General features: G+C 46.3%; 1 protein-coding gene across 1 annotated transcript; it reads left to right on the top strand.

The window, feature by feature from the left end:
- Nucleotides 1-5,391: 5,391 nt before the first annotated feature.
- Nucleotides 5,392-27,681, top strand: LOC141271714 (uncharacterized). Its single transcript, XM_073681805.1, has 7 exons — nucleotides 5,392-5,444; nucleotides 14,986-15,069; nucleotides 15,199-15,378; nucleotides 15,461-15,584; nucleotides 21,668-21,765; nucleotides 21,961-22,051; nucleotides 25,443-27,681. Exons 2-7 carry the CDS (start codon nucleotides 14,992-14,994, stop codon nucleotides 26,945-26,947), a joined length of 2,076 nt encoding a protein of 691 aa, XP_073537906.1. The 5' UTR covers nucleotides 5,392-5,444; nucleotides 14,986-14,991; the 3' UTR covers nucleotides 26,948-27,681.
- Nucleotides 27,682-27,727: the final 46 nt, after the last annotated feature.

The raw sequence follows: 27,727 nt of genomic DNA, 5'->3' as shown, positions 1-27,727 counted from the left end.
TTTTACGAATCAATTTGTGAAGCACCTAGGGGTTCCAAGTGCTCACTATTCATCTAGATAGGTGCCTTGGGGGGTCTAGTTTCCAAAATGGGGTCACTTGTGGGGGAGCTCCAATGTTTGGGCACACAGGGACTCTCCAAATGCAACATGATATCCGCTAACAATTTGAGCCGACAATTTGTTAGCGGATATCATGTTGCATTTGGAGAGTCCCTGTGTGCCCAAACATTGGAGCTCCCCCACAAGTGACCCCATTTTGGAAACTAGACCCCCCAAGGCACTTATCTAGATTCATAGTGAGCACTTGGAACCCCAGGTGCTTCACAAATTGATTCATAAAAATGAAAAAGTGGTTTTTTTTTCACTTTTTCATTTTTATGAATCAATTTGTGAAGCACCTGGGGATTCCAAGTGCTCACTATGCATCTAGATAGGTGCCTTGGGGGGTCTAGTTTCCAAAATGGGGTCACTTGTGGGGGAGCTCCAAAGTTTGGGCACAGAGGGGCTCTCCAAACGCAATGTGGTGTCTGCTAACAATTTGAGCCGATTTTCCATTCAATTTGTTAGCGGATACCATGTTGCATTTAGAGAGTCCCTGCGTGCCCAAACATTGGAGCTCCCCCACAAGTGACCCCATTTTGGAAACTAGACCCCCCAAGGCACCTATCTAGATTCATAGTGAGCACTTGGAACCCCAGGTGCTTCACAAATTGATTCATAAAAATGAAAAAGTGTTTTTTTTTTCACTTTTTCATTTTTACGAATCAATTTGTGAAGCACCTGGGGATTCCAAGTGCTCACTATGCATCTAGATAGGTGCCTTGGGGGGTCTAGTTTCCAAAATGGGGTCACTTGTGGGGGAGCTCCAATGTTTGGGCACACAGGGGCTCTCCAAAAGCAACATGGCGTCCGCTAACAATTTGAGCCGATTTTCCATTCAATCTGTTAGCGGACACCATGTCGCGTTTGGAGAGCCCGTGATGTGCCTAAACAGTGGAGCTCCCCCACAAGTGTCCCCATTTTGGAAACTATACCCCTCAAGGATTTTATTAAGGTGTATAGTGAACATTTTGAACCCAGAGGTACGGCACAGAATTTGTTTACATTAGGTCATCATATTGAATAAGTTGTCATTATTCTTGAGCGCAAGTGCTCGCTACTTGAGTTTGCATCGGGTACTCAGGTATGCACCATGTACAGCGTGTGCTCGAGTGACATGCTCGAGTCCCTGCTCCGCATGTTTCACGGTTATTAGACACCCAAAAAAAAACATGCGGGGATCGCTCGTGCATGGCAGGCAATCCCCGTAAAGTTTTTTGGCTGCGAAGCATATGGGGCAGAGACTCGAGCATGTCACTCAAATACCCACGATACTCAATGCATACCAGAGCACCCGATGCAAACTCAAGTAGCGAGCACTTGCTCTCAACACTAGTCGCCATATCGTCATCTTTTTTTCTTACTTTTGAAAAAAATCCCAACCCCAGCCCTAACCCCAGCACAACCCTAGCCCCAGCACAACCCTAGCCCCAGCACAACCCTAGCCCCAAACCCAGCCCTAACCCTAGCCCAATCCTAACCCAAGAGTTTATTTTTGACGCCGTTCCTTGTGCGGTATAAGTGATTAGACGACTTTATTCTTCGGGTCGGTGTGATTACAGCAATGCCAGAATCATATGGGGTTTTTATGACTGACAGCTGTCACACACTAAAAGACGCATTTTTTGTAAAATCTAGTTTTTGCATCGCCATATTTTGTGAGCTATAATTTTCCAGATTTTGGCAGACAGTCATGTGACGGCTCGTTTTTTGCGGGATGACTTGACGTTGTTATTGGTGCCATTTTCAGGCACGTGACATTTTTTGATCGCTTTCTATTCCGATTTTTGGGAGGCAGAATAAACAAAAACCAACAACTCAGGAATTGTTTTTTTATTTTTTTTTTATTCTGTTCCGTGTGTGGTAAAATTGATGAGGTAGTTTTATTCTTCGGGTCAGTACGTTTACAGCGGTACCACATTTGTATCATTTTTCTATGTTTTGGCGCTTATACACAATAAAAGCTATTTTATAGAAAAAAATATTTTTTTGTATCGCTTTATTCTGAGAGCTATAACTTTTTTATTTTTCGGCTGTTGGAGCTGTATGGTGGCTTGTTTTTTGCGGGACGAGATGACGTTTTCAGCGGTATCATTTTTATTTATATGCGTCTTTTTGATCGCGTGTTATTCCACTTTTTGTTTGGCGGTATGGTGATAAAGCATTGTTTTTTGCTTCGTTTTTTTTTTTTTTACCGTGTTCACTGAAGGGGTTAACTAGTGGGACAGTTTTATAGGTCAGGTTGTTCCGGACGCGGCGATACCAAATATGTGTACTTTTATTGTTTTTTTTTTATAATAATATTTATTGATGGGTACATTATATTTTTATTTTTGGTGTATTAATTTTTTTATTTTTTTATAATATTTTTGCACATTTTTTTTTTTTTTTTTTCCACTTTCACACAGTTTATACACTTTATTACTTTGTCCCACTCTGGGACTTTCACTTTTTTTTTTCTGATCGCCTGCATGGCACAGGAATGGAGCACCATCCCTATGCCATGCAGGCTGTCAGAAGTTCACAGTGTGAAGATTGCTTGGAGATGCACTGCGCATGTCCAAGCAATCTTCCTGCTCTCTGGTGACCCGGATGTTGTCATGACGACATCGGGTCGTCATGGCAACACCCGGGAAGCCTTTGCAGACTGCGCTGGAAGCCGGAAGAGGAGGTGAGTATCGCCGATCACCTCCCCTTGCCCCCGCAATGCCGCGATCGACTTCGATCGCAGCATCGCGGGGGTTAATGTGCTGGGAACGGTGCAGGACCGCTCCCTGCACATAGTACCGGGTGTCAGCTGTGACAATCAGCTGACACCCGGCGGCGATCGCGCCCGCACAGCCTGTGTGCGCGCGCGATCGCGATGACGTACTAATACGGGTCTGGCTCTTAAGTCCTAGGGCACAGACGCGTATTAGTACGTCAGATGTTATTAAGGGGTTAATGAGAAAAAAATGAACTTTTTAAAATTTACTAAATGGCTGCAATGAAACAAAGAGTGAAAAATGTAAAGGGGTCGGAATACTTTCCGTACTCACTGTATATATTGTATCAGAGAAAACTTACCGCATAGAAATAATAACAGATCCATACTCGCTATGTAGATACAGTAACACAATCAAGCTTGCTACATTGATACCACAACGATTATATAATAAAAAATGTGTGGCTTGGAAACTGCCGTCCTAATTGTGCTGCATTCAAGCAGCATTGTGATAACAATAGTGAACATTACACGACGATCATACAGTAAAGTCCCCACACACCAATTATTTTTTTAATTCACCTAAAAAAACTGATAGGAAGGTTATGTGTACATAAGTCTCTGAATCATAATGGGGATAATTTGGGAAGTCTGGGGAACCTGACATGATCGAGTGGAGATGAGTTTAATGACAAACATATGAAAACATTATGTCTGCATAACCTGTGATTTCTTACATAAGACACAATACGTATATCCACATCATTGTTTTTTTCCTTTAAAAAAATGATTCCATATAAACAGCACATAATTGACAAAGTTGTATCCTTTTTTGTAGTAGACACATAAATATATAAAAGCACATATAGTGTATGTGCAGATCTTATCATACATACACCCACATATAGACAGGCTTACAGTATATGTAGCCACACAGAGGGTCAGCACTTGTGAGGGAGCCAACACAGATGCCCCCCTGCCCATCCCAGCCCTGCGGTAATAGTAATACACCCGCCTCCCCAATTACCATAGACAATAATAATGCTCAACTTTGTTCCCCTCCACAGTTATTGTGCTTAACAATACTGAGGGCTCATTTAGACGTCTGTGCAATGTATGACCGTGGATCTCCTGACCTGAGCATGACGACTTCATAGAAGTATATACAGCTCCATGGTGAAGTCCCGGTGATAAGAAACAGGGAAGGGTCGATGCAATGTTCCCACCACCTGGTGGAGTTGAGCCGGTCAGGCCCAACTGTGATGAGAGAAGTAGCACAATGGTATTCCTCATATAGACTGCTTCTCCACTGTTGAAGTCAACAGAAGGAGACAAAAAATGAGGAAAAAAAGCTTTATGATGGTCCTAGGAAGATGTCAGATCGATTTTGAAACACATTGCTATCTTTTAATATGTTTGTTGTTTTTCTACACCTTCTCATCCTTGTCTTCAGCATCACAGCGCCCACCATAAAGCTTCTTTTCTCATTTTTTACCTCACAATTATAGAAATATATGAGGCTGTCACGCTCCGGTCAGGAGACTCGCGGCCAGCCCATGCATTGTAGTCTGTACTTGGACATTAGAATGAGCTGTAACGAGGTTGTTTTTATCCTCTTTGCTGTAATGTATAGGACACAGTTCAGACTGAACTTTCGTCAGTCCTCATAGAGCAGAGACGCTTAGCACGTGATACCAATAGAGCTCACAGTATTAGAAATATTTATTTTTTCTCCCACCACATATTCAAAAAACCTCATGGAAAAAAGGCGGCCATATTTACCAAAACCAAGATGCTGTTACACTGACTCACTTCTCACGGACAAGCCGTGAGTCAGGATAGTCAAGGAGTTCGAGGTCAACAGCCAGGAGAGTCACAGTCCAGAGTCAGAATTCCAAGGTCAGCATGTGTCAAGGCAAAAGGGGTAATACAAACTGGAAGTCAGTAGGGAAAGCCAGGGTCCGGCAACAGAAGATCAGAATGTCTGAATTCAGAGCATAAAGTGCAGAGGGAACAGACCACATTGAGCTGAAAGCTACGACCAGCAGCTATCGGGGACTTACAGCTCGGCTAACTAGCTGGGTAATCACTAGGAACAGGGAACACCTGAAGTAAACTCAGCACCTCCCAGTCTCAGATTGGGCGGCTGAGCTGTCAATCAAAGTACCGACAGCTCAGCACGTCCCTGCACTAGATTGGATGACTGAGCTGTCACTCACTGCGTCCAAGACACACTGAGCGGAGGAATCGTGACAGACACAATATTAACTACACTGCAGGACACAACAGTCCCCATGATAAAGGCGGAGGCAGCACAGGTGAAAATAGATGAAACAACCACTTACACCGACGGTTCATGGAAGGGCGGCTGCGTAGTATTATCTGTGTGACTGGCGCCCTATATCGGCCTTATCCATCTGCACTTATAAGTGTGGTACATAGTGTCTGGCCTATAACCTAATAGAGACGCTCACCACACACTTAACACTTATACAGGCTCCATCCTGCAGGGTACAGCAGAGTCCTGTATACACTGAGACCCCTGATCATGTGACCCCTGACTCCTCCCCTCCTGTGACCTCATCACAGGTCCTGTGCGCACAGAACAGCCATTTATGTGGTGGCGGCTCTGCAGGTGGAGGTATGTGGAGATTCCCCATTATTCTCTATATCGCCTCCATACTCCGCAGCACGTACACACATTAATATCACCATCCCCATTGGGGCTCACACTCTCTATAGACTTTATTCACACATTGCATTTTGCAGCTACAAAAACAATTAGATTTTTACATTTGTCTGACCTCCCAACTGTCAGGGAATATAAAGAGGGATAGATTGCACATCATGACATCTTAGTCCACGTCCATAACCATTCCTCCAACCCCTAACCACACCCATTACCATTTAATTCTACCCTGAACACATAAAGTAAATGGACGACCCCTTTACACTTAGGCCGTCTCCTCGGTGTTCCTTTCTATCCTCAGACCATCTCCTCTGCATTTCTTGTCGGTCTTCTCAGCGCTCCTCTTTACTCTCAGGCCATCTCCTCAGCGCTCCTCTTTCCTCTCAGGCCGTCTCCTCAGCGCTCCCCTTTACTCTCAGGCCGTCTCCTCGGCGCTCCTCTTTACTCTCAGGCCATCTCCTCAGCACTCCTCTTTACTCTCAGGCCATCCCCTCAGCGCTCCTCTTTACTCAGGCCATCTCCTCAGCGCTCCTCTTTATTCTCGGGCCATCTCCTCAGCGCTCCTCTTTACTCTCAGGCCATCGCCTCAGCGCTCCTCTTTACTCTCAGGCCATCGCCTCAGCGCTCCTCTTTAATCTCAGGCCATCTCCTCAGCGCTCCTCTTTAATCTCAGGCCATCTCCTCAGCGCTCCTCTTTACTCTCAGGCCATCTCCTCAGCGCTCCTCTTTACTCTCAGGCCGTCTCCTCAGCGCTCCTCTTTACTCTCAGGCCATCTCCTCAGCACTCCTCTTCACTCTCAGGCCATCTCATCAGCGCTCCTCTTTACTCTCAGGCCGTCTCCTCAGCGCTCCTCTTTACTCTCAGGCCATCTCCTCAGCGCTCCTCTTTACTCTCAGGCCATCTCCTCAGCGCTCCTCTTTACTCTCAGGCCATCTCCTCAGCGCTCCTCTTTATTCTCATCTGGTCTCCTCAGTGCTTCTCTCCACACTCAGGCCATCTCATCAGCACTCCTCTTTACTCTCAGGCCATCTCCTCAGCGCTCCTCTTTACTCTCAGGCCATCTCCTCAGTTCTCCTCTTTACTCTCAAGCCATCTCCTCAGCGCTCCTCTTTACTCTCAGGCCATCTCCTCAGTGCTCCTCTTTACTCTCAGGCCATCTCCTCAGCGCTCCTCTTTACTCAGGCCATCTCCTCAGCGCTCCTCTTTACTCTCAGGCCATCTCCTCAGCGCTTCTCTTTACTCTCAGGCCATCTCCTCAGCGCTCCTCTTTACTCTCAGGCCATCTCCTCGTCGCTCCTCTTTACTCTCAGGCCATCTCCTCGTCGCTCCTCTTTACTCTCAGGCCATCTCCTCGGCGCTCCTCTTTACGCTCAGGCCATCTCCTCGGCGCTCCTCTTTACTATCAGGCCATCTCCTTAGCGCTCCTCTTTACTCAGGCCATCTCCTCAGCGCTCTCCTATACTCTCAGGCCATCTCCTCAGCACTCCTCTTTACTCTCAGGCCATCTCCTCGGCGCTCCTCTTTACTCTCAGGCCATCTCCTCAGCGCTCCTCTTTACTCAGGCCATCTCCTCAGCGCTCCTCTTTACTCAGGCCATCTCCTCAGCGCTTCTCTTTACTCTCAGGCCATCTCCTCAGCGCTCCTCTTTACTCTCAGGCCATCTCCTCGTCGCTCCTCTTTACTCTCAGGCCATCTCCTCGTCGCTCCTCTTTACTCTCAGGCCATCTCCTCGGCGCTCCTCTTTACGCTCAGGCCATCTCCTCGGCGCTCCTCTTTACTATCAGGCCATCTCCTTAGCGCTCCTCTTTACTCAGGCCATCTCCTCAGCGCTCTCCTATACTCTCAGGCCATCTCCTCAGCACTCCTCTTTACTCTCAGGCCATCTCCTCGGCGCTCCTCTTTACTCTCAGGCCATCTCCTCGGCGCTCCTCTTTACTATCAGGCCATCTCCTTAGCGCTCCTCTTTACTCAGGCCATCTCCTCAGCGCTCTCCTTTACTCTCAGGCCATCTCCTCAGCGCTCCTCTTTACTCTCAGGCCATCTCTTCGGCGCTCCTCTTTACTATCAGGCCAATCTCCTTAGCGCTCCTCTTTACTCAGGCCATCTCCTCAGCGCTCTCCTTTACTCTCAGGCCATCTCCTCAGCGCTCTCCTTTACTCTCAGGCCATCTCCTCAGCGCTCTCCTTTACTCTCAGGCCATCTCCTCAGCGCTCCTCTTTATGCTCAGGCCATCTCCTCGGCGCTCCTCTTTACTCAGGCCATCTCCTCGGCGCTCCTCTTTACTCTCAGGCCATCTCCTCGGCGCTCCTCTTTACGCTCAGGCCATCTCCTCGGCGCTCTTCTTTACGTTCAGGCCATCTCCTCGGCGCTCCTCTTTACGCTCAGGCCATCTCCTCGGCGCTCCTCTTTACGCTCAGGCCATCTCCTCGGCGCTCCTCTTTACTATCAGGCCATCTCCTTAGCGCTCCTCTTTACTCAGGCCATCTCCTCAGCGCTCTCCTTTACTCTCAGGCCATCTCCTCAGCGCTCCTCTTTACTCAGGCCATCTCCTCAGCACTCCTCTTTACTCTCAGGCCATCTCCTCGGGACTCCTCTCTGCCCTCAGTCTGTCTCCTCATCGCTTTTCTATGCTCCCAGGCAGTCTCCTCAGTGCTTCTCTCTACACATAGGCTGTCTCCTCAGTGTTCCTCTCTGCTTTCAAGCTGCCTCCTTTGCACTCATCTCTAACCTCAGGCTGTCTCCTTACCACTCATCTCTTCCTTCAGGCTGTCTCCTGAGTGCTTCTCTCTATCCTCAGGCTGTCTCCTCAGCTCTCCTCTTTACACTCAGGTCATCTCTTCAGCGCTTCTCTCTGCTTTCAGAACCTCTACTCTGTGCTCTGCTCTCAGGCCGTCTCCTCAGTGCTCCTCTCTGTATTCGGGCCATCTCCTTTCTTCTCTGCTCTCTGGATACCTCCTTAGTGCTCATATCTAACCTCAGGCCATCCCCTCAACACTCTTCTCCACTTTACGGCTGTCTCCTCAGCGCTCCTCTCTTCCCTCAGACCATCTCCTCAGCATTCCTCTCTTCCCTCAGACCTTCTCCTCAGCGTTCCTCTCTGCTCTCAGGCCATCTCAACATTATTCCTGTCTGAGGTTCATTACAACTCTGAACATCACAATGTGCCCTGGACCAACAGCAGAGAAGAGTATCATAGAAGAGGTTTCCCCTTTCAATCTTCTGTACACAATCTACGAGCCTGTGTAACAAATACTATAATCAGCATCACTCACCTTCCCCTGCTCCAGTGCCGGCTCTCTGCTGCTCGGGTCTTCTTTATAGGCTGCAGTGGTGATGTCATGTCTTTAGCGTGTGTGACAACCGCAGCCAATCACTGAGCTCAACTGTTCATACTGAATATATTGGCATCAGTTCTGAGATCAGTGGTTGACTGCAGCGGTCTAATGCGCTACAGGTGTGATGTCACCAGGGCGGAAAATTTAGTATCTAACAATTTTTCCGTGTCGCCATTTTCTGAGACCTGTAACTATTTTCATTCTTCCATCGATGAACCGTTTCAATGATTATTTATTGTTTTCTTCTTTTTGTTGATACAATTTTGGAGGAAATATGACATTTTAGTAGCTTTTAATTACATTTTTATGTGGAATTGTGGTGGCCAAAAACATTATTCCTAGTTTTTCGATTTGTACCATATGCGAAAAAATATTTCAAAATGTTATTAATTCAGGCAGTTATGTGCATGGCAATACCGAATATTTTTTTAATGTACTGGGCAGCACGGTGGCTCAGTGGTTAGCACTGCAGCCTTGCAGCGCTGGGGTCCAGGGTTCAAATCCCACCAAGTACAACATCTGCAAGGAGTTTGTATGTTCTCTCCGTGTTTGCGTGGGTTTCCTCCGGGTTCTCCAGTTTCCTCCCACACTCCAAAGACAACTGATAGGGAATTGAGATTGTGAGCCCTGATGGGGACAGCAATAATTATGTATGTAAAGAGCTGCAGAATATGTTTGCGCTATATAAAAATAAAGATTCTTATTATTATTATGTATTACATTTTGCTATTTACTTTGGGGGGGGGGCAGAATCATATAAACATTTATTGCTTGTGTTTTTTTATATTTTGTCTTATACAGTACAGACCAAAAGTTTGGACACACCTTCTCATTTAAAGATTTTTCTGTATTTTCATGACTATGAAAATTGTACATTCACACTGAAGGCATCAAAACTAGGAATTAACACATGTGGAATTATATACTTAACAAAAAAGTGTGAAACAGCTGAAAATATGTCTTATATTCTAGGTTCTTCAAAGTAGCCACCTTTTGCTTTGATGACTGCTTTGCACACTCTTCGCATTCTCTTGATGAGCTTCAAGAGGTAGTCACTGGAAATGGTCTTCCAACAATCTTGAAGGAGTTCCCAGAGATGCTTAGCACTTGTTGGCCCTTTTGCCTTCACTCTGCGGTCCAGCTCACCCCAAACCATCTCGATTGGGTTCAGGTCTGGTGACTGTGGAGGCCAGGTCATCTGGCGTAGCACCCCATCACTCTCCTTCTTGATCAAATAGCCCTTACACAGCCTGGAGGTGTGTTTGGGGTCATTGTCCTGTTGAAAAATAAATGATGGTCCAACTAAATGCAAACTGGATGGAATAGCATGCCGCTACAAGATGCTATGGTAGCCATGCTGGTTCAGTATGCCTTCAATTTTGAATAAATCCCCAACAGTGTCACCAGCAAAGCACCCCCACACCATCACACTTCTTCCTCCATGCTCCACGGTGGGAACCAGGCATGTAGAGTCCATCTGTTCACCTTTTCTGCGTCGCACAAAGACACGGTGGTTGGAACCAAAGATCTCAAATTTGGACTCATCACCGTGTCTTTGTGCGAAGCAGAAAATGTGAACGGATGGACTCTACATGCCTGGTTCCAACCGTGAAGCATGGAGTAGGAGGTGTGATGGTGTGACGGTGCTTTGTTGGTGACACTGTTGGGGATTTATTCAAAATTGAAGGCATACTGAACCAGCATAGCTACCACAGCATCTTGCAGCGGCATGCCATTCCATCCGGTTTGCGTTTAGTTAGACCATCATTTATTTTTCAACAGGACAATGACCCCAAACACACCTCCAGGCTCTGTAAGGGCTATTTGACCAAGAGGGAGAGTGATGGGGTGCTACGCCAGATGTCCTGGCCTCCTCAGTCACCAGATCTGAATCCAATCGAGATGGTTTGGGGTGAGCTGGACCGCAGAGTGAAGGTAAAAGGGCCAACTAGTGCTAAGCATCTCTGGGAACTCCTTCAAGATTGTTGGAAGACCATTTCCAGTGACTACCTCTTGAAGCTCACCAAGAGAATGCCAAGAGTGTGCAAAGCAGTCATCAAAGCAAAAGGTGGCTACTTTTGAAGAACCTAGAATATAAGACATATTTTCAGTTGTTTCACACTTTTTTGTTAAGTATATAATTCAACATGTGTTAGTTCATAGTTTTGATGCCTTCAGTGTGAATGTACAATTTTCATAGTCATGAAAATACAGAAAAATCTTTAAATGAGAAGGTGTGTCCAAACCTTTGGTCTGTACTATATATAATATAATATATATATATATATATATATATATATATATATATATATATATATATATATATATATATATATATATATATATATATATATATATATATATATATATATATATATGGGCAGAGGAAGTGGGGGGTTAGGTAAGGTTGCAGCTGGACACGTTGTGGATGAGGGGAGGTATGTGTCCCCGAGGTACCAAGCTTCGGTGATGTAGGACCCGGAGAAGCAGGCTCCAGCACACATAGTGCTGAGAGGGAGTTAATGGGCCCGGATTAAAGGGCTGGGTTTTATGAGCAGCTGAAAGAGCTGGGGGATCAGCTGCTCACTTACCTCCAGTCCAGGTCTTGGAAGGCCTGATTTAAGACAGCTGCGCCTGTCTCAGTGTGCTGTGTGTTGTGCAAGGTGAGCAGACCTTGCATGTGCTGCTCAGAGTCTGCTGGAGGCAGAGAAAAGCATCTGCATTTAAACGGCTGAGGCCATGCTCTATATGGACCTGCTATTTTATGTTTTGTTCTGTTATACCTTTTTGGAACCTGAAAGAGGCTGTGATATTTTTGTCTCCTGCCTGGTTTATGGACATTTAATAAACCACCAGTTTGTTTGAACCTATGGACTGCATCCCTGTGTGAACCAGCGCCTACCGTAGAGCTGACCCCTCACAATAAATAAATATATATATATTTTTATTTTCATTACTCTCCTTAGGTGTCCTGCCTATTTTTCCCACTTACACATAGTGCTATAACCATCTATAGTGCCCTATAAAGTAATAGCCCCCCCCCTTCTCATTGCCTTATACAGTAATGATCCTCATCTTTGTTACCCCATAGTTTTAGTGCCCCACACCACTAATAGGTTTCTTCTCCTCTTTTGCTGTATTCTACAGGATATGGTTGTAATCATTTATTTTTTGTAACACCTGAGCATTCACTTCACCGTGCTAGGTGCCACCATGCCAGTGTTTCTTTTTGTATTACCATAAAAAAACAGTGCACCCCTAATACACATTGAAATAACTGAGAGATTTAAACTTGCTTATAACATATCATAATCACAATGGAGACAAGCTTCAGAATATTGCCCAACTATTTTCACTTTTTGGCTTTGTCAGGGGTGAGATGTGGAATCCACGTTCTATGGATTGAGGGATGATTCCTGAACATTGCACCCATAGCTTATAGCAGGTGAGAATAAAAAATAGTTTTCTTGATCACTTTGAAACATACACTGTGCGCGCAATTATTAGGCAAGTGAATATTTTGACCATATGATCATTTTTATGTAGATTTTCCAAATACAAGCTGTATAAACTTAAATGTTTAGTGGATGAAGTAGATCAGGTGATGTGTATTGTAATGAGGGGTGTGTTGCCTATGGATATTGAAATCCTTTGTCAGGGGGGTACAATTATTAGGCAGCTTATTTTTCTCCGGCAAAATGGGCCAAAAACTGTTTTAACTGACTATAAAAACTCAATAATAGTTAAGTCTTACAGAGTGATGCAGCACTCCTTAAATTGCTCAGATGTTGGGTGTGATCACAGAACCTTCAAAAGTGTATAGGGTCACAAAAGGAAAAAAAGAATAGCATTAGCTGCAAAAGATTTCAGAAGACTCAAATGTGAAGCGACCAGGAAGATATTATCCTCTTGTGCTGTCATATTCCAGAACTGCAGCCTCCCTGGAGGCCCAGAAGTGCAAGATGTTCAGTGCTCAGAGACAAGGCCGAGGCTGAATACCGACCACCACTGAATAAGACACAAGAAAAGACTTGTCCAAGAAATATCGGAAGACAGATTTTTCAAAGGTTTTATGGACTGATGATAGTGACTTTTGACGGACCAGATGGATGGGCCCGTGGCTGGATCAGTAATGGGCACAGACCTCGACTTCGACTCAGATGCTACCGACGTGGAGGTGGGAACTGCTATGGGCTGGTATTATTACAGATGAGCTAATTGGACCTATTCAAGTTGAAGATAGATGCAAAATCAACTCCCAAACCTTCTGCCAATTTTTAGAAGACACTTTCTTTAAACAGAGGTACAGAAAAAATCTTCATCTTTAAAAAAAAACAGGATTGTTCTGCAGGACAATGCTCAATCGCAGCATCAAAGTCTTCACTGCTCAGTACCTGGAAAGGTCTTAAAGATGAAAGACTAATGACATGACTTTTTCCTCTCTGGACCTAAACCTTCCTGAGAACTTTCGAGCTTTTCTTAAACTCGAGATTTATAGTGAAGGAGAACAGTCCCCTCTCTGATCAGTGTCTGGGACTATGGTTGGTGCTGCCCACAAAGATGAATGTCAACAGAGTAAGAAACGAATGGACTCCATGGATGGATGGCTTATCACTGGTGTTGAGAAGAATGGTGGCTATATTGGTCACTGATATATATTTATTAAATGTCAGAAATGTATACTATAACAGATGAAAATAAACAATTAAGATGGAAAATTTACATTTTTCATATAGTTGCATAATAATTCTGGACACAGAGATATTCTGCTAAGACAACACCTCACTTTTACTTTCTTAAATATTCAGGTTTCAGGTTTATTACCCTTTGGATTGACCAACAACACTGGAGATGTTAAGGCTGTGTGCCCACAATGCGTTTTTTAAGCGTTTCCGCAGTGGCAAAAACGCTGCAGAAACACTTAAAAAACGCATGGTAGAAGGCCTGCCATGTTCCCAAATGATAATCCGCATGTGCTGTGCACATGCTGCAGAAATTTCCGCTGCGGATTATCATTGCGGAATAAAATGCAGCACTACCAATTATTTTGCGGAAGTGCTGCGTTTTCGCCGCCATTGACTTGCACTGGAATGCATGTATTCCGCTTCACTAGATAAGCACATGCGTTCAATGTGCGGATGGTACCCGGGTGTGGAGGACAGGAAAAAAAAAAAAAAGAATAAAATAAAAAATAAATGTTATACTTACCTTCTGACGGCCCCTGCTGTGCTCGTCCTCCCATGCCGGCAACTCACGGTGGACTGGAGGACCTGCGCTGACGTCATAGTCATGTGACGGCAGGTCCTTCAGTGTACCGCGATCTGCCTGCAGCCAGGATGGAGCGAAGCAAGACTGCTGGGCCATCAGAAGGTAAGTATAGATTTATTTTTTTAATTTAACATTCTTTCGGTCACACTATATAAATCCATGCCGTTTGCATGGATTTATATAGTGTGACCAAGTTGTCAAGCACTTTCCAAGTGATGCTAAAATCGCCTGGAAAGCGCTTGGCAACCCGCATGTGAAAATGCATGTGAAGAACGCTTCACATCCGCTTGTCCCTGGCAGGAAAAACGCATGTACAATCCGCATGTACAATCCGCATGTACAATCCGCATGTGTTTTTTCTGCTAGGGAGATGCAGAAATGCTCAGGAAAAATCCAGAGCATTTCTGCACCGTGGGCACATAGCCTAAATAATAAAAGTAACGATCAAAAATAGAAATTGCCTAATAATTGTGCACACAGTGTAGAGTAGCCGGTGGAGATAGAAGCACTTTCCAGAACTTATCGTGGAGTAGTGAGATGTATACAAATAAACCAGGTGGCGTCACGAACTTTGTACATTAATCCCCTATAAATATTCCCTTATTGAATGACCGCCCTGGGTCACGGACCGGGTCACCGCCACTGTGACATCTCTCATAGCAACAACTGGCCCGGCACCGAGTACCCCACGTCAATAGCACATCAGTATCTCTGTATGACCTGAAGATGTATGAAGTGCTCTACCACATTATTGCTTTATACAGGCATCACAATGCTATTAATTATTTTTATTACACAGAATTTTATATATTTTAAACCAACTCATCTTCAATCCACTCAGATTCCCACAATATGAGATACTAATAATTTATCTATATAATTTTCCTAGAGAAGAATGGTTAGAGACAGAAAGAAGATGGTGGAGAGGATATTACACCTCACCCTAGAGATCCTCTTCCGTATTACTGGAGAGGTGAGAGATTCTGATGATGTCACATTACATCATTCTTATCTATGGGAATAACAGATGGACAGAACTGGAGAGGTGAGGACTCTGGAAATGTCTGTAGTGAGATTTATTAATGTGTCTCTCCATGACCAGGATTACACAGTAGTGAAGAAGACCTCTAGTGGGCGCTGTCAGGACCATGTGTCTGAGGGATGGGAAAGACCCCTAAGCCCAATCACGGGGCCTCCACCTCACCCCCTGATACATGAGGACATCAATGACCAGAAGATCCTAGAACTCACCTACAAGATGATTGAGCTGCTGACTGGAGAGGTGACACTGCTGGGAATGCTGGGACATTATACAGTAACGTTATGGAGGGATCGGGGGGTGACGGTATCATTGTATGTGTCAGGTTCCTATCAGGTGTCAGGATGTCGCTGTCTATTTCTCCATGGAGGAGTGGGAGTATTTAGAAGAACACAAAGATCTATACAAGGACGTCATGATGGAGGTTCCCCAGCCCCTCACATCACCAGGTAATAGACAGGACTAAATACACACGGCCTATAATTATCTGTGTAACATACCTGGCGGCGTCCTTGCATGGTGGTCCATCTCCCACTGTGCAAGAGCGCGCACTTGATCTCCAGTCCAGAATGTCTCTCTGGCTTCCCTCCATGCTGTCTGTTTGTGTCTGTTTCTGCTGCTTAAGGGCGGCGCCCGATCACTTCCTGCTTTTTGTACCTGCTGTGGGTCACACCCCTTGTGCGTCCTCAGCCTATTGCTGTCTGTCACCTGGTATATAGCTCAGCTGCTCCCATCTATCCCTGCCTGAGCATAGTGTTTCATTCAGTGTGTGCTTGCACTCTGAAGGTGCCAGGTCCCGTTCTTTGTCTCCTGTCTTGCGGTATCAGTTCCCGTGTCTGAACTGAGTCCTGTCTATGTCTCCTGCCTTGCGGTATCAGTTCCCATGTCTGAGCTGAGTCCTGTCTTTGTCTCCTGCCTTGCGGTATCAGTTCCCGTGTCTGAACTGAGTCCTGTCTGTGTACTCTTGCCTGCTGCCTTTCCTGGAGGCTGTATTTCCAGGCCTGTCTGAACACGCTCCTTGCCTGTTCCTCCCGCCTTCTAGGGGCCGATTACCTAGATCCGTTCCTGTATCTTGTCTGTCCTCTCTGAACACGCTCCTTGCCTGTTCGTCCCGCCTCTCTGGGGGCCGATTACCCAGACCTGCTCCTGTATCTTGTCTGTCCTGTCTGAACACGCTCCTTGCCTGTTCGTCCCGCCTCTCTGGGGGCCGTATTCCCAGACCCGCTCCTGTGTCCCGCTGCAGTGTCGGTCTCGTCCGTACACTCAGTTCCAGTCTGTACTCTCTCCTATCTTTCATCTGTCTTTTCTCTATGTCCGTTCCTTTCCTTTTTCTGCAGAGTCTGAACTCGTACCTAATTCCTGCCTGTTGTCTCTGTACTCCCGTTTGTGAGTTTGTGGTCCACTCGCTACTTCACTGCAAGTACCCTGTGGGTGTCTGGCTCTGCCTTTCCCTTCCTGTCTGTTCCGTGTGAACAGAGCCCTGTCCCCCCTACTCAGCCTTGCCTGCTCTGACTCCTTTGCTCACTGCTCCGGCGGTTCTAGCCTGCTCTGACTCCTTTGCTCACCGCTCCGGCGGTTCTAGCCTGCTCTGACTCCTTTGCTCACCGCTCTGGCGGTTCTAGTCTGCTCTGACTCCTTTGCTTACCGCTCCGGCGGTTCTAGCCTGCTCTGACTCCTTTGCTCGCTGCTCCGGCAGCCTTGCTCCGCTCTGACCCTTTTGCTCGCTGCTCCGGCAGTCTCGCTCCACTCTTGCTCACCGCTCCAGGCGGCCTCGTCCTGCTTTACTCTTGCTCACTGCTCCGGCAGTCTCGCTCAGCTCTGATCCTTTGTTCACCGCTCCTGGCGGCCTTGTCCTGCTCTACTCTTGCTCACCGCTCCAGGCGGTCTTGTCCTGCCCTGTTCTCGCTCACCTCTCTGGGCGGCCTCACTCTGCTGTGTTTGTCCGCCACATCTGTGGTTCTGTTCCTGAGTCCCAGTGTGTACTGGGTCCTATCCCGCCAGTGTCCCTACCTGCTAGTGCCTCCCTGTCTGCACTCTAGCTGTGCTTGCCTGTACCCCTCTGCCTGTATTGTTCCTGAGTCCCAGTGTGTACTGGGTCCTATCCCGCCTGTGTTCCTACCTGCTAGTGCCTCCCTGTCTGCACTCTAGCTGTGCTTGCCTGTACCCCCCTGCCTGCATACCCGCCTGCCTGCATACCAGTCGTGCCTGCCTATACCCACCAGTCTGTGTGCCAGCCTACCAGTCTGTTCCTGTATTCCCCTGTGTGGGTCAACAGCTGTGTCCGGGGTCTGTCCTGGAGTAGCACCTGGTCCCTCTGCTCGGTTCCTCCTTGGTGCACTGGCGTCGTATGCCGTCGTGCGACCCTGGTCGGATCGGGTGAATACCTAGTTAAGCCCCTCCAGGCATTCACTCTCCGGCACGGTCCAGTGGAATCACTACAATCACACGCACACGCCACTCAGCCCGGGCGTGTGCATTACAGCATGCTCAGGCCATGGTTCCCATTGAGCCCCACGGCCTTCGCTCTCTGAGAAGTTTTCCAGCGAATACATGCATTAAAATAAATAAATAATTTTTTTTTTTTTCCTTAGCTGAGTTCCAGGCGAATTACGAACCGTCCAGATGGATCTATCAGCTCTCATTCCTGCGGATCCGCCACGTTACTATGGGGATCCAAGACAGTGTCGTGCATTTGTGGAGCAATGCATGCTACACTTTAAGGCCTACCCTCTCTATTTTCCTTCCGATTGGGCTAAAGTGGTCTTTATGATTGACTACCTAGCGGGTGATGCCTTGAAATGGGTCACCCCCCTATGGGAAGCATGGGATCCTGTCGTCCTTGACCTGCAGGCCTTCCTGGTGGCCTTTCGTATGGTCTTCGAGGACCCTAACCCTGAAGCCCCTGCTGAAGCTTCACTTCCCAATATCCCGGAGCAGCCCCGACGTGTAATGTGTGTGGGTAGCGCAATAGTCCTCCAGCCCAATGAGACTACTGCCCACCCAGAATCCTCACAGGGTGACTACGCTTTCCGGAATACTTCTCCCAACCTCAAGAGGCAGTCCAGACATGCTAGACGTAGAGGCAAGCTGTCACGCCAGGGTCTGTCCTCCCTGAGACCTCCTGACCCCAACCTTGAAGTCCCTACTGAAGCTTCATCTCCCTGTATCCCGGAGAAGCCCCAACGGGTAATGTGCGTGGGTAGTGCACCAGTTCTCCTGCCCGAAGAGACTTCTGCCCATCCAGACTCCACACAGGAGAACTTCCTGCACCCGGCATCAGATGCTTCACCCACTTTAACCGGTGTGCATGTCCAAGGATGCTCCAAAGCTGTGGTTACCTCAGAGTCTGTGCACCTCTACTACCTGGTGGAGGACCCCCTGTTGCCTCCTGAATCCTCCGGGATACCACTCGATGACAAATGGAGAGAGACTTCTCTACACCCAGTACTCGATACTTTGTCCGCTTCGTCCTGTGAGCCTGACAATGGGTACCCCAAAGTGGTAGTTACCCCCGAGTCTCTACACCCCTCCGACCAGGCGGAGGACCTCCAGTTGTCTCCTGAACCCTTCGGGGTGCTACCTGGTAGCGAAAGGACAGAGACTCTCCTATACTCTGTACCTGATACCTCGCTCGCTTCGTCCACTGAGTCCAACCTAGTGTACTCCGAAGCAGTGGTTACTCCCGAGTCTCTACACCCCTCCGACCAGGCGGAGGACCTCCAGTTGTCTCCAGAACACTTCTGGGTGCCACCTGGTGGTGAATGGACAGAGACTTTCCTATATCCTAGATCTGATACCTCGCTTGCTTCGTCCAGTGAGTCCGACCTAGTGTACTCTGAAGCAGAGGTTACCCGTGAGTCTCTACACCCCTCTGACCAGGCGGAGGACCGCCAGTTGTCTCCAGAACCCTTCGGGGTGCCACCTGGTGGTGAATGGACAGAGACTTTCCTATACTCGGTACCCGATACCTCGCCTGCTTCGTCCAGTGAGTCCGACCTAGTGTACTCTGAAGCAGATGTTTTCTCTGAGCCTCTGCACTCTTCTGACCCGGCGGAGGACCTCCAGTTGTTTCCTGAATCCTCCGGGGTACCACCAGATAACAAAGAGACAGTGACTTTTCCTCATTATGTACCTGATAACCCGTCTATTTCTTCCTGTGAGCTTGACAAGATGTACCTCGAAGCAGAGATTACCCCCAAGTCTCTGTCCCCCTCCAACCCGGTGAAGGACTTCCAGTTGTCTCCTGTACCCTCTGGGGTGCCACCTGAAAATATGTGGAGAGAGACTTCCTTGTCTGCTGTTCCTGGTACTCCACCCGTTTCGTCTGTTGCTGAGGATGGCTGGATAGGAGGTAGCATCCTAGCTAACCAGATGAGATCAGTTTTTCCTGTGGACAGTGGAAGTGATCTCCTTGAAGTGAACGACTGGTCCTCGAATTCCCTGCGGAAGATTCTGGCAGGCCTGAAGAAGAGGGGGCGTAAGGGGGGGGGGTACTGTAACATACCTGGCGGCGTCCTTGCATGGTGGTCCATCTCCCACTGTGCAAGAGCGCGCACTTGATCTCCAGTCCAGAATGTCTCTCTGGCTTCCCTCCATGCTGTCTGTTTGTGTCTGTTTCTGCTGCTTAAGGGCGGCGCCCGATCACTTCCTGCTTTTTGTACCTGCTGTGGGTCACACCCCTTGTGCGTCCTCAGCCTATTGCTGTCTGTCACCTGGTATATAGCTCAGCTGCTCCCATCTATCCCTGCCTGAGCATAGTGTTTCATTCAGTGTGTGCTTGCACTCTGAAGGTGCCAGGTCCCATTCTTTGTCTCCTGTCTTGCGGTATCAGTTCCCGTGTCTGAACTGAGTCCTGTCTATGTCTCCTGCCTTGCGGTATCAGTTCCCATGTCTGAGCTGAGTCCTGTCTTTGTCTCCTGCCTTGCGGTATCAGTTCCCGTGTCTGAACTGAGTCCTGTCTGTGTACTCTTGCCTGCTGCCTTTCCTGGAGGCTGTATTTCCAGGCCTGTCTGAACACGCTCCTTGCCTGTTCCTCCCGCCTTCTAGGGGCCGATTACCTAGATCCGTTCCTGTATCTTGTCTGTCCTCTCTGAACACGCTCCTTGCCTGTTCGTCCCGCCTCTCTGGGGGCCGATTACCCAGACCTGCTCCTGTATCTTGTCTGTTCTGTCTGAACACGCTCCTTGCCTGTTCGTCCCGCCTCTCTGGGGGCCGTATTCCCAGACCCGCTCCTGTGTCCCGCTGCAGTGTCGGTCTCGTCCGTACACTCAGTTCCAGTCTGTACTCTCTCCTATCTTTCATCTGTCTTTTCTCTATGTCCGTTCCTTTCCTTTTTCTGCAGAGTCTGAACTCGTACCTAATTCCTGCCTGTTGTCTCTGTACTCCCGTTTGTGAGTTTGTGGTCCACTCGCTACTTCACTGCAAGTACCCTGTGGGTGTCTGGCTCTGCCTTTCCCTTCCTGTCTGTTTCGTGTGAACAGAGCCCTGTCCCCCCTACTCAGCCTTGCCTGCTCTGACTCCTTTGCTCACTGCTCCGGCGGTTCTAGCCTGCTCTGACTCCTTTGCTCACCGCTCCGGCGGTTCTAGCCTGCTCTGACTCCTTTGCTCACCGCTCTGGCGGTTCTAGTCTGCTCTGACTCCTTTGCTTACCGCTCCGGCGGTTCTAGCCTGCTCTGACTCCTTTGCTCGCTGCTCCGGCAGCCTTGCTCCGCTCTGACCCTTTTGCTCGCTGCTCCGGCAGTCTCGCTCCACTCTTGCTCACCGCTCCAGGCGGCCTCGTCCTGCTTTACTCTTGCTCACTGCTCCGGCAGTCTCGCTCAGCTCTGATCCTTTGTTCACCGCTCCTGGCGGCCTTGTCCTGCTCTACTCTTGCTCACCGCTCCAGGCGGTCTTGTCCTGCCCTGTTCTCGCTCACCTCTCTGGGCGGCCTCACTCTGCTGTGTTTGTCCGCCACATCTGTGGTTCTGTTCCTGAGTCCCAGTGTGTACTGGGTCCTATCCCGCCAGTGTCCCTACCTGCTAGTGCCTCCCTGTCTGCACTCTAGCTGTGCTTGCCTGTACCCCTCTGCCTGTATTGTTCCTGAGTCCCAGTGTGTACTGGGTCCTATCCCGCCTGTGTTCCTACCTGCTAGTGCCTCCCTGTCTGCACTCTAGCTGTGCTTGCCTGTACCCCCCTGCCTGCATACCCGCCTGCCTGCATACCAGTCGTGCCTGCCTATACCCACCAGTCTGTGTGCCAGCCTACCAGTCTGTTCCTGTATTCCCCTGTGTGGGTCAACAGCTGTGTCCGGGGTCTGTCCTGGAGTAGCACCTGGTCCCTCTGCTCGGTTCCTCCTTGGTGCACTGGCGTCGTATGCCGTCGTGCGACCCTGGTCGGATCGGGTGAATACCTAGTTAAGCCCCTCCAGGCATTCACTCTCCGGCACGGTCCAGTGGAATCACTACAATCACACGCACACGCCACTCAGCCCGGGCGTGTGCATTACAATCTGTATGTAAAGAATGAATTCAGTCCCTGTATGTGTTTCCTCCAGATCTATCCGGTAAGAGGACAACACCAGAGAGATGTCCCCATCCTCTTCTTCCACAGGACTGTAAACAAGAAGACCCCAATGTTCCTCAGGATCATCAGGTAGATGGATTGAAGGTGTCATGAGATCTAGCCCTATGATGTGTAGACGGCTGTGAAGGTCTTGTGTTCAGTCTTGTTTTATCCACCAGTATTATGTGTTTTATACTTGTGTAATGAGAACAGTGGAGATGGCAGGATTAGAGCTGATCATAGATGTGACTTCTCCGTCTGTGACTTTTACAATATTTGTTTCAGGGTGAACATATGACCCATATTAATACTACAGAGACATATGTGAGGGGTGATGAGTGGTGTAAAGAGGAGATTCCTACATATGACTACCCAGGTGAGTAGTAACCACTAAATACAGAGAAGTCACAGATTCTTCTCAGTCACCGGCTGTGGCTGCTTTATCGGTGGTGTAGTCCAGCCTTGTTATAATCGTGTGATCACCATTTTACCTCTAGACCACAACATTTTCCGCCATCCAAAAATGTTCACATTACTTTGTGTAATTGTGAAAGAACTTTTCTGTAGAATTTACAACCTGGAGGATCCACCTACCCCCTGGGTTTAGTAAACGCTGACCATTACCTGCCCAGATCTGTAAACTACAAAGCCAAATGACAGCATACGTAGAATGTGCTGACAAGTGAGAAAATTACTTGAAGAAAAATTATGATGGACCTGTAAGAGAAAGCGGAGGGTAATGATGGTGTTGGCTTCCTAGAACCCTGATATCTTCTTGGATGAATCTCCCTTCTCTCCCTTCTGTGCTGCTGAATGTGCTCATATGGTCCCTACAAGACCAGGTCCAGTCTTTCTGACCAAACTTCACTTTTATGATCGACAACATTAAATGTGCAGTGAGGCCAAGTGTGAATTTCTGTCCAATAACAACAGAGTTTCCCTTTATCCTGAGTTTTCAATTTCTTTTCAAACCGACTAACTTCAAACAGGATTGTGATAAACTATACAGAAAACATTACACCTGTGCCATGATATATCTCTAAGCTGTGCGTGGCTGATGGCTGTAATATACATTTATTCACGCCTACAGGAGATGTGTTGGCTCGAGTCCTGGTTTCATGGCTTCACTCCGCGTCATAAATTCCATTATGTTTTCAATCCTAAGGAATTCAGATTACTGCACAATCTCTCCTGAAATGGGGGCGCTAATACTTTCTTTACTCTTCTGCTCAGGACTCATAGTAGCTCCAGTGGTCCACCATAAATGAGTGCGACTCCGGTTTAGATCTGAAGTTCTCTCCCCTGATAAATACGTTGTTGTTAGGGATGTAACATATCTTTTATTCTGTATTTTTTTCCATGTTCATTTTGTATGATAGCTTTATTGTGGTGGGATTGGCCTGACTCACTTATGTTTCTCTGTAACTCCTTGTTAGTCTTTAAAAGTAGGTCTCCATTACCTCTTCCCAGTGCCCGAGGTCTAAATTTAAGACACCTCAGCTCTGCACTATTATGAAAAGTTCTCTTTCAATGTCTAATATTTTTTCTTGAAAGTCATCTGACAGAAAATATTGGCCCTTATCATAGTTTAAATAATGAAGAACCACCGAGTCCCATACTATAATTCCCAATACCCACAGTTTCAAGTGGACCCTAAAAACCCATTTCATTGGACTGGCGTATCGCCTCCACACACTATCTGTCCATCCCACTTGTCCGTCCCAGTTTTCCCCCATATTAAAATCTTCTTCAATTTCAGGATCATACCAACCATGCGCTTAATAGCCTCGGTCAGGACTGCACACATACTGGCAGGCGACCAGTCCATGTATTATTTATCCTATTTAGTATATTAAGGCTGCATTATACAATATATGTACATTCTACCTTTTGTGTCTCCCCCATTTCCTCATAGACTGTAAGCTTGCGAGCAGGGCCCTCACTCCTTTCGATATGAGATATGCTTATTTTGTATTGTTGTATAAGTCCCCCCTAAAATTTGTAAAGTGCTGCGGAATATGTTGGCGCTATAAAAATAAACATTATTATTATTATTATTATTACCCCAGAGAGGTTTCACCACTAGTTACTCATTTTTTACTGATGAAGACTGTTGAGTTTGATCATTTCAGTAGATGTGTTATTATCTATAGTCAGTTTTTGACTACAGTAGTTAGTGCCCAAAATACTCTGATTTAACCCCTTACTGCAGCCAGTTTTCTGTTGCTAATCAGGACCCATTTTCAATTCTGACGTGTGTCACTTTGTGGTGATAACTTTGGAATTCTTCTCAAATGATAATAGGAAACAAATGGACCTTACAAATTATTTTCAATCTTTTTTTGAATCTGACAAACCCCTATATACGGTTGTACACTACTATCTGGGCGCATGGCAGGTTAAGAAGGGCAGGAGCGACATTTAGCTATTTGAATGCAGATCTTGCTGGAATAGTTTGCAGACACAATGTATTGGGGGCACTGTTCATGGTCACCTGGCAGCTCAAAAGATGGCTACCACGAACAGGCTTGGCGCTATCTACTCCATTTTCCAGATCCCAGGGATTGCCTTGCTCATCACCATTTAACCCCACTACATGGATCTGTTCTTACACAGAGTCCCCTAGGCTTGGGCCATGGAGTTACCTGCTGCTCTGTAGTGTGAGATGGGAAGAAGAATAGTCAGGTAGCCGGGTCAGAACATGGAGGTCAGAGAAAATACAAAATCAGAAGACACAAGAGTAGTCAGTAAACGGGCCGAGGTCACAACAGGAAACAAATACACAAGCCGGGAGCTGAGCACAGAGGACTGAACCAGAGGAGAACAAGGCTGTATCTGGCAGCTTCCGGCAATATGCTTCCAGCTTTAGTAGGGTGCGGTGCTTTCCAGTTGGCTGATGCAGGGAGCAGATTACTCCAGCTGGACAGCACACACACCCATACTGCCAGACTGGATGGTACTACAGGTCCCAGGCTACCTAATCTTAGTGGCTGGACAGAACCAGCGCTGCCCAGAGCTTCTGACGTCTCCTCCATCACCAGCGCCGCCTGCAGGATGAATAAGGCGGCGCCTGGTGACAGAAGCAGATGTCCCAGGAGCAGGTCCCAGAGGAGATGGGACCCACCATTTACAGAAACCTTAATATGACAAAATGTCAGAAAACCAGAGCAATAGAAATCACCATAAATTGACTTCATTTTGGAAATTATAACCGTGAGTGAATTAATCTATAGGAGTAGCGATTATATTGACTTCAGGCACCTTCTGGAAATTAGCACGCAGTGGATGGTGGAGAGTGAAAATTGCAAATATACTATTTTAATACCCAACACATAGTGTCCAGATTGTGCTCCAGGAGACACACACCGTAAATTAAGTGGGTTCTTCTCACTATAGTAATGCCAAATACATGGAGGCTGAATGTGTTTTGGGCGCACTGCAAGGCTCAGAACGAGCGGGAGATTTGACTTTGGCAGAGCGGATATTGCTGGATTGGTTTATTGATGAGTAGAAGTTTTTATTGGTATAATTTTCACCTACATAACATTTTTTGGTGGCTTCTTATTCCATATTTTGGAGGCTGAATGAACAAACAGTTCAACACTACGCTCCACTGGTTTATTCTATGAGGTTTTCTATTAGACTGTGAACTGTCATTCTGTCAATAACTTGTCATTTCTACCAACAATTTTAAGTAGAAATGGTAAAAAATATAAATTTCAAGGATATTTTATTCAAAGTTAATAATTGTTTTTTTTTCTTGGCAGACGACTGTACCAGGAGATCAGAGGGACAGGAGATTTTTAAATCGGATGATCTTGAGATCCCACAGGATACAATTGAAGTGAATATCATTACTCCAGGTTTACCATCATCCCTTCACAGCAAAGATCTGTCATCTGATCCTATGAAACAGGTCCTATCTTCTGATTCATTTCCGACTACTAAGGAAAGTCAAAATAAAAAAATAAGCATTAAAAAACGAGCTGCTCCTAAAGCAAAGAAGACATTTTCAGAAAATGGAAATAGTTTTACCCTCGAAAAGTCTATTCTTAAACATCAAAAAATTCACACAGTGGACAATAGATTTTTTTGTTCCAAATGTGGGAGATGTTTTAACCAGAAATCAAATTTTGTGAAGCACCAGAAAACCCACACAGGGGAGAAGCCTTTTTCATGTTCAGAATGTGGGAAATATTTTAACCATAAAACAAGTCTTGTTACACACCAGAGACTTCACACAGGGGAGAAGCCTTTTTCCTGTTCAGAATATGGGAAATGTTTAAACCAGAAATCAGCTTTGGTTAAGCACCAGAGAACTCACACAGGGGAGAAGCCTTTTTCATGTTCAGAATGTGGAAAATATTTTAATCGTAAAATGATTCTTGATAGCCACAAGAGAACTCACACAGGGGAGAAGCCTTTTTCATGTTCAGAATGTGGGAAATGTTTTAACCAGAAATCAGCTGTTGTTATACACCTGAGAACCCACACAGGGGAGAAGCCTTTTTCATGTTCAGAATGTGGGAAATGTTTTAGCCATAAATCAGTTTTGGTTAACCACCAGAGAACCCACACAGGGGAGAAGCCTTTTTCTTGTTCAGAATGTGGGAAATGTTTTAACAATAAATCGGTTTTGGTTAATCACCAGAGAACCCACACAGGGGAGAAGCCTTTTTCATGTTCAGAATGTGGGAAATGTTGTAACCAGAAATCAGATTTGATTAACCACCAGAGAACCCACACAGGGGAGAAGCCTTTTTCATGTTCAGAATGTGGGAAATGTTTTAACCATAAATCAGATTTTATTAAGCACCAGAGAACTCACACAGGGGAGAAGCCTTTTTCATGTTCAGAATGTGGGAAATGTTTTAACCATAAATCAGCTTTGGTTAATCACCAGAGAACCCACACAGGTGAGAAGCCTTTTTCATGTTCAGAATGTGGGAAATGTTTTAACCATAAATCAGCTTTGGTTAATCACCAGAGAACCCACACAGGGGAGAAGCCTTTTTCATGTTCAGAATGTGGGAAATGTTTTATCCAGAAATCAACTTTGGTTAATCACCAGAGAATTCACACAGGGGAGAAGCCTTTTTCATGTTCAGAATGTGGGAAATGTTGTAACCAGAAATCAGATTTGATTAAGCACCAGAGAACCCACACAGGGGAGAAGCCTTTTTCATGTTCAGAATGTGGGAAATGTTTTAATCAGAAATCAGCTTTGGTTAATCACCAGAGAACTCACACAGGGGAGAAGCCTTTTTCCTAATCTTTTTCTTTTTAATCCAATACATTTGAGATTTTTTTCATTAGCTTTTTTTTTTTTTACAAAACAAGAAACCAGTTCATACAATAATAAAATAACATACCATAGGGATGACATACATGCATCTCTCCTGTATATCCTTTCAGCTTGCCCATTACCGTCTGATAACTTTCAGTCACTATATCTTACAATTAACATTCCACATTCTTGAAATCTCTTATATAACCATAGTATTGTAATAAACATTATAATCCTATACACATATAGGTGTGCTATATTACCCATACCACATGTATATTGGAATTCCTTAACATTACAATGAAACATTAGACCTCGCCAATACTTCTCCCAAAAGTCATTGTCTCTCCAACAATAACCCCCTTGATGGTATTCCAGGTTTATCCAACCATAAGCCCCATATTTTCTCAAACGTATTCATTCAGTTATGTTTTTTATATACCCCTTTTTCTAATCTGATAATATTATTTATCCTATTTTTGAGTTCACTAATTTCTGGAGGTGAGGGGTGCAATCCATTTGGATGCAATATGTTTCCCAGCTTGAAATAAAATATGCAGCATTTGAAACAACGGATACTGGAAGCCTGTGCTAGCATTTCTTCTGCGGTGTTGCTGTCAGTGTGTCAAGAGTGGGATAAGAGGGTTGCATTGACATTCCAACACAATGGGCAGCACTTTGAACACATTTTATAAGTGGTCATAAACTTGTAAAAAATTCATGAAAGAATAAAGTTATGTTAAAACCAAGCTCACCATTGTTTTT

Source organism: Phyllobates terribilis, unplaced genomic scaffold (genome assembly GCF_046119375.1).
Source record: "Phyllobates terribilis strain yellow unplaced genomic scaffold, ASM4611937v1 Scaffold_5__5_contigs__length_657084704, whole genome shotgun sequence".
Lineage (NCBI taxonomy): Eukaryota > Metazoa > Chordata > Amphibia > Anura > Dendrobatidae > Phyllobates > Phyllobates terribilis.
The sequence above is the reverse complement of the archived record's forward strand: the minus strand, read 5'-3'. Positions and strand labels throughout refer to the sequence as shown.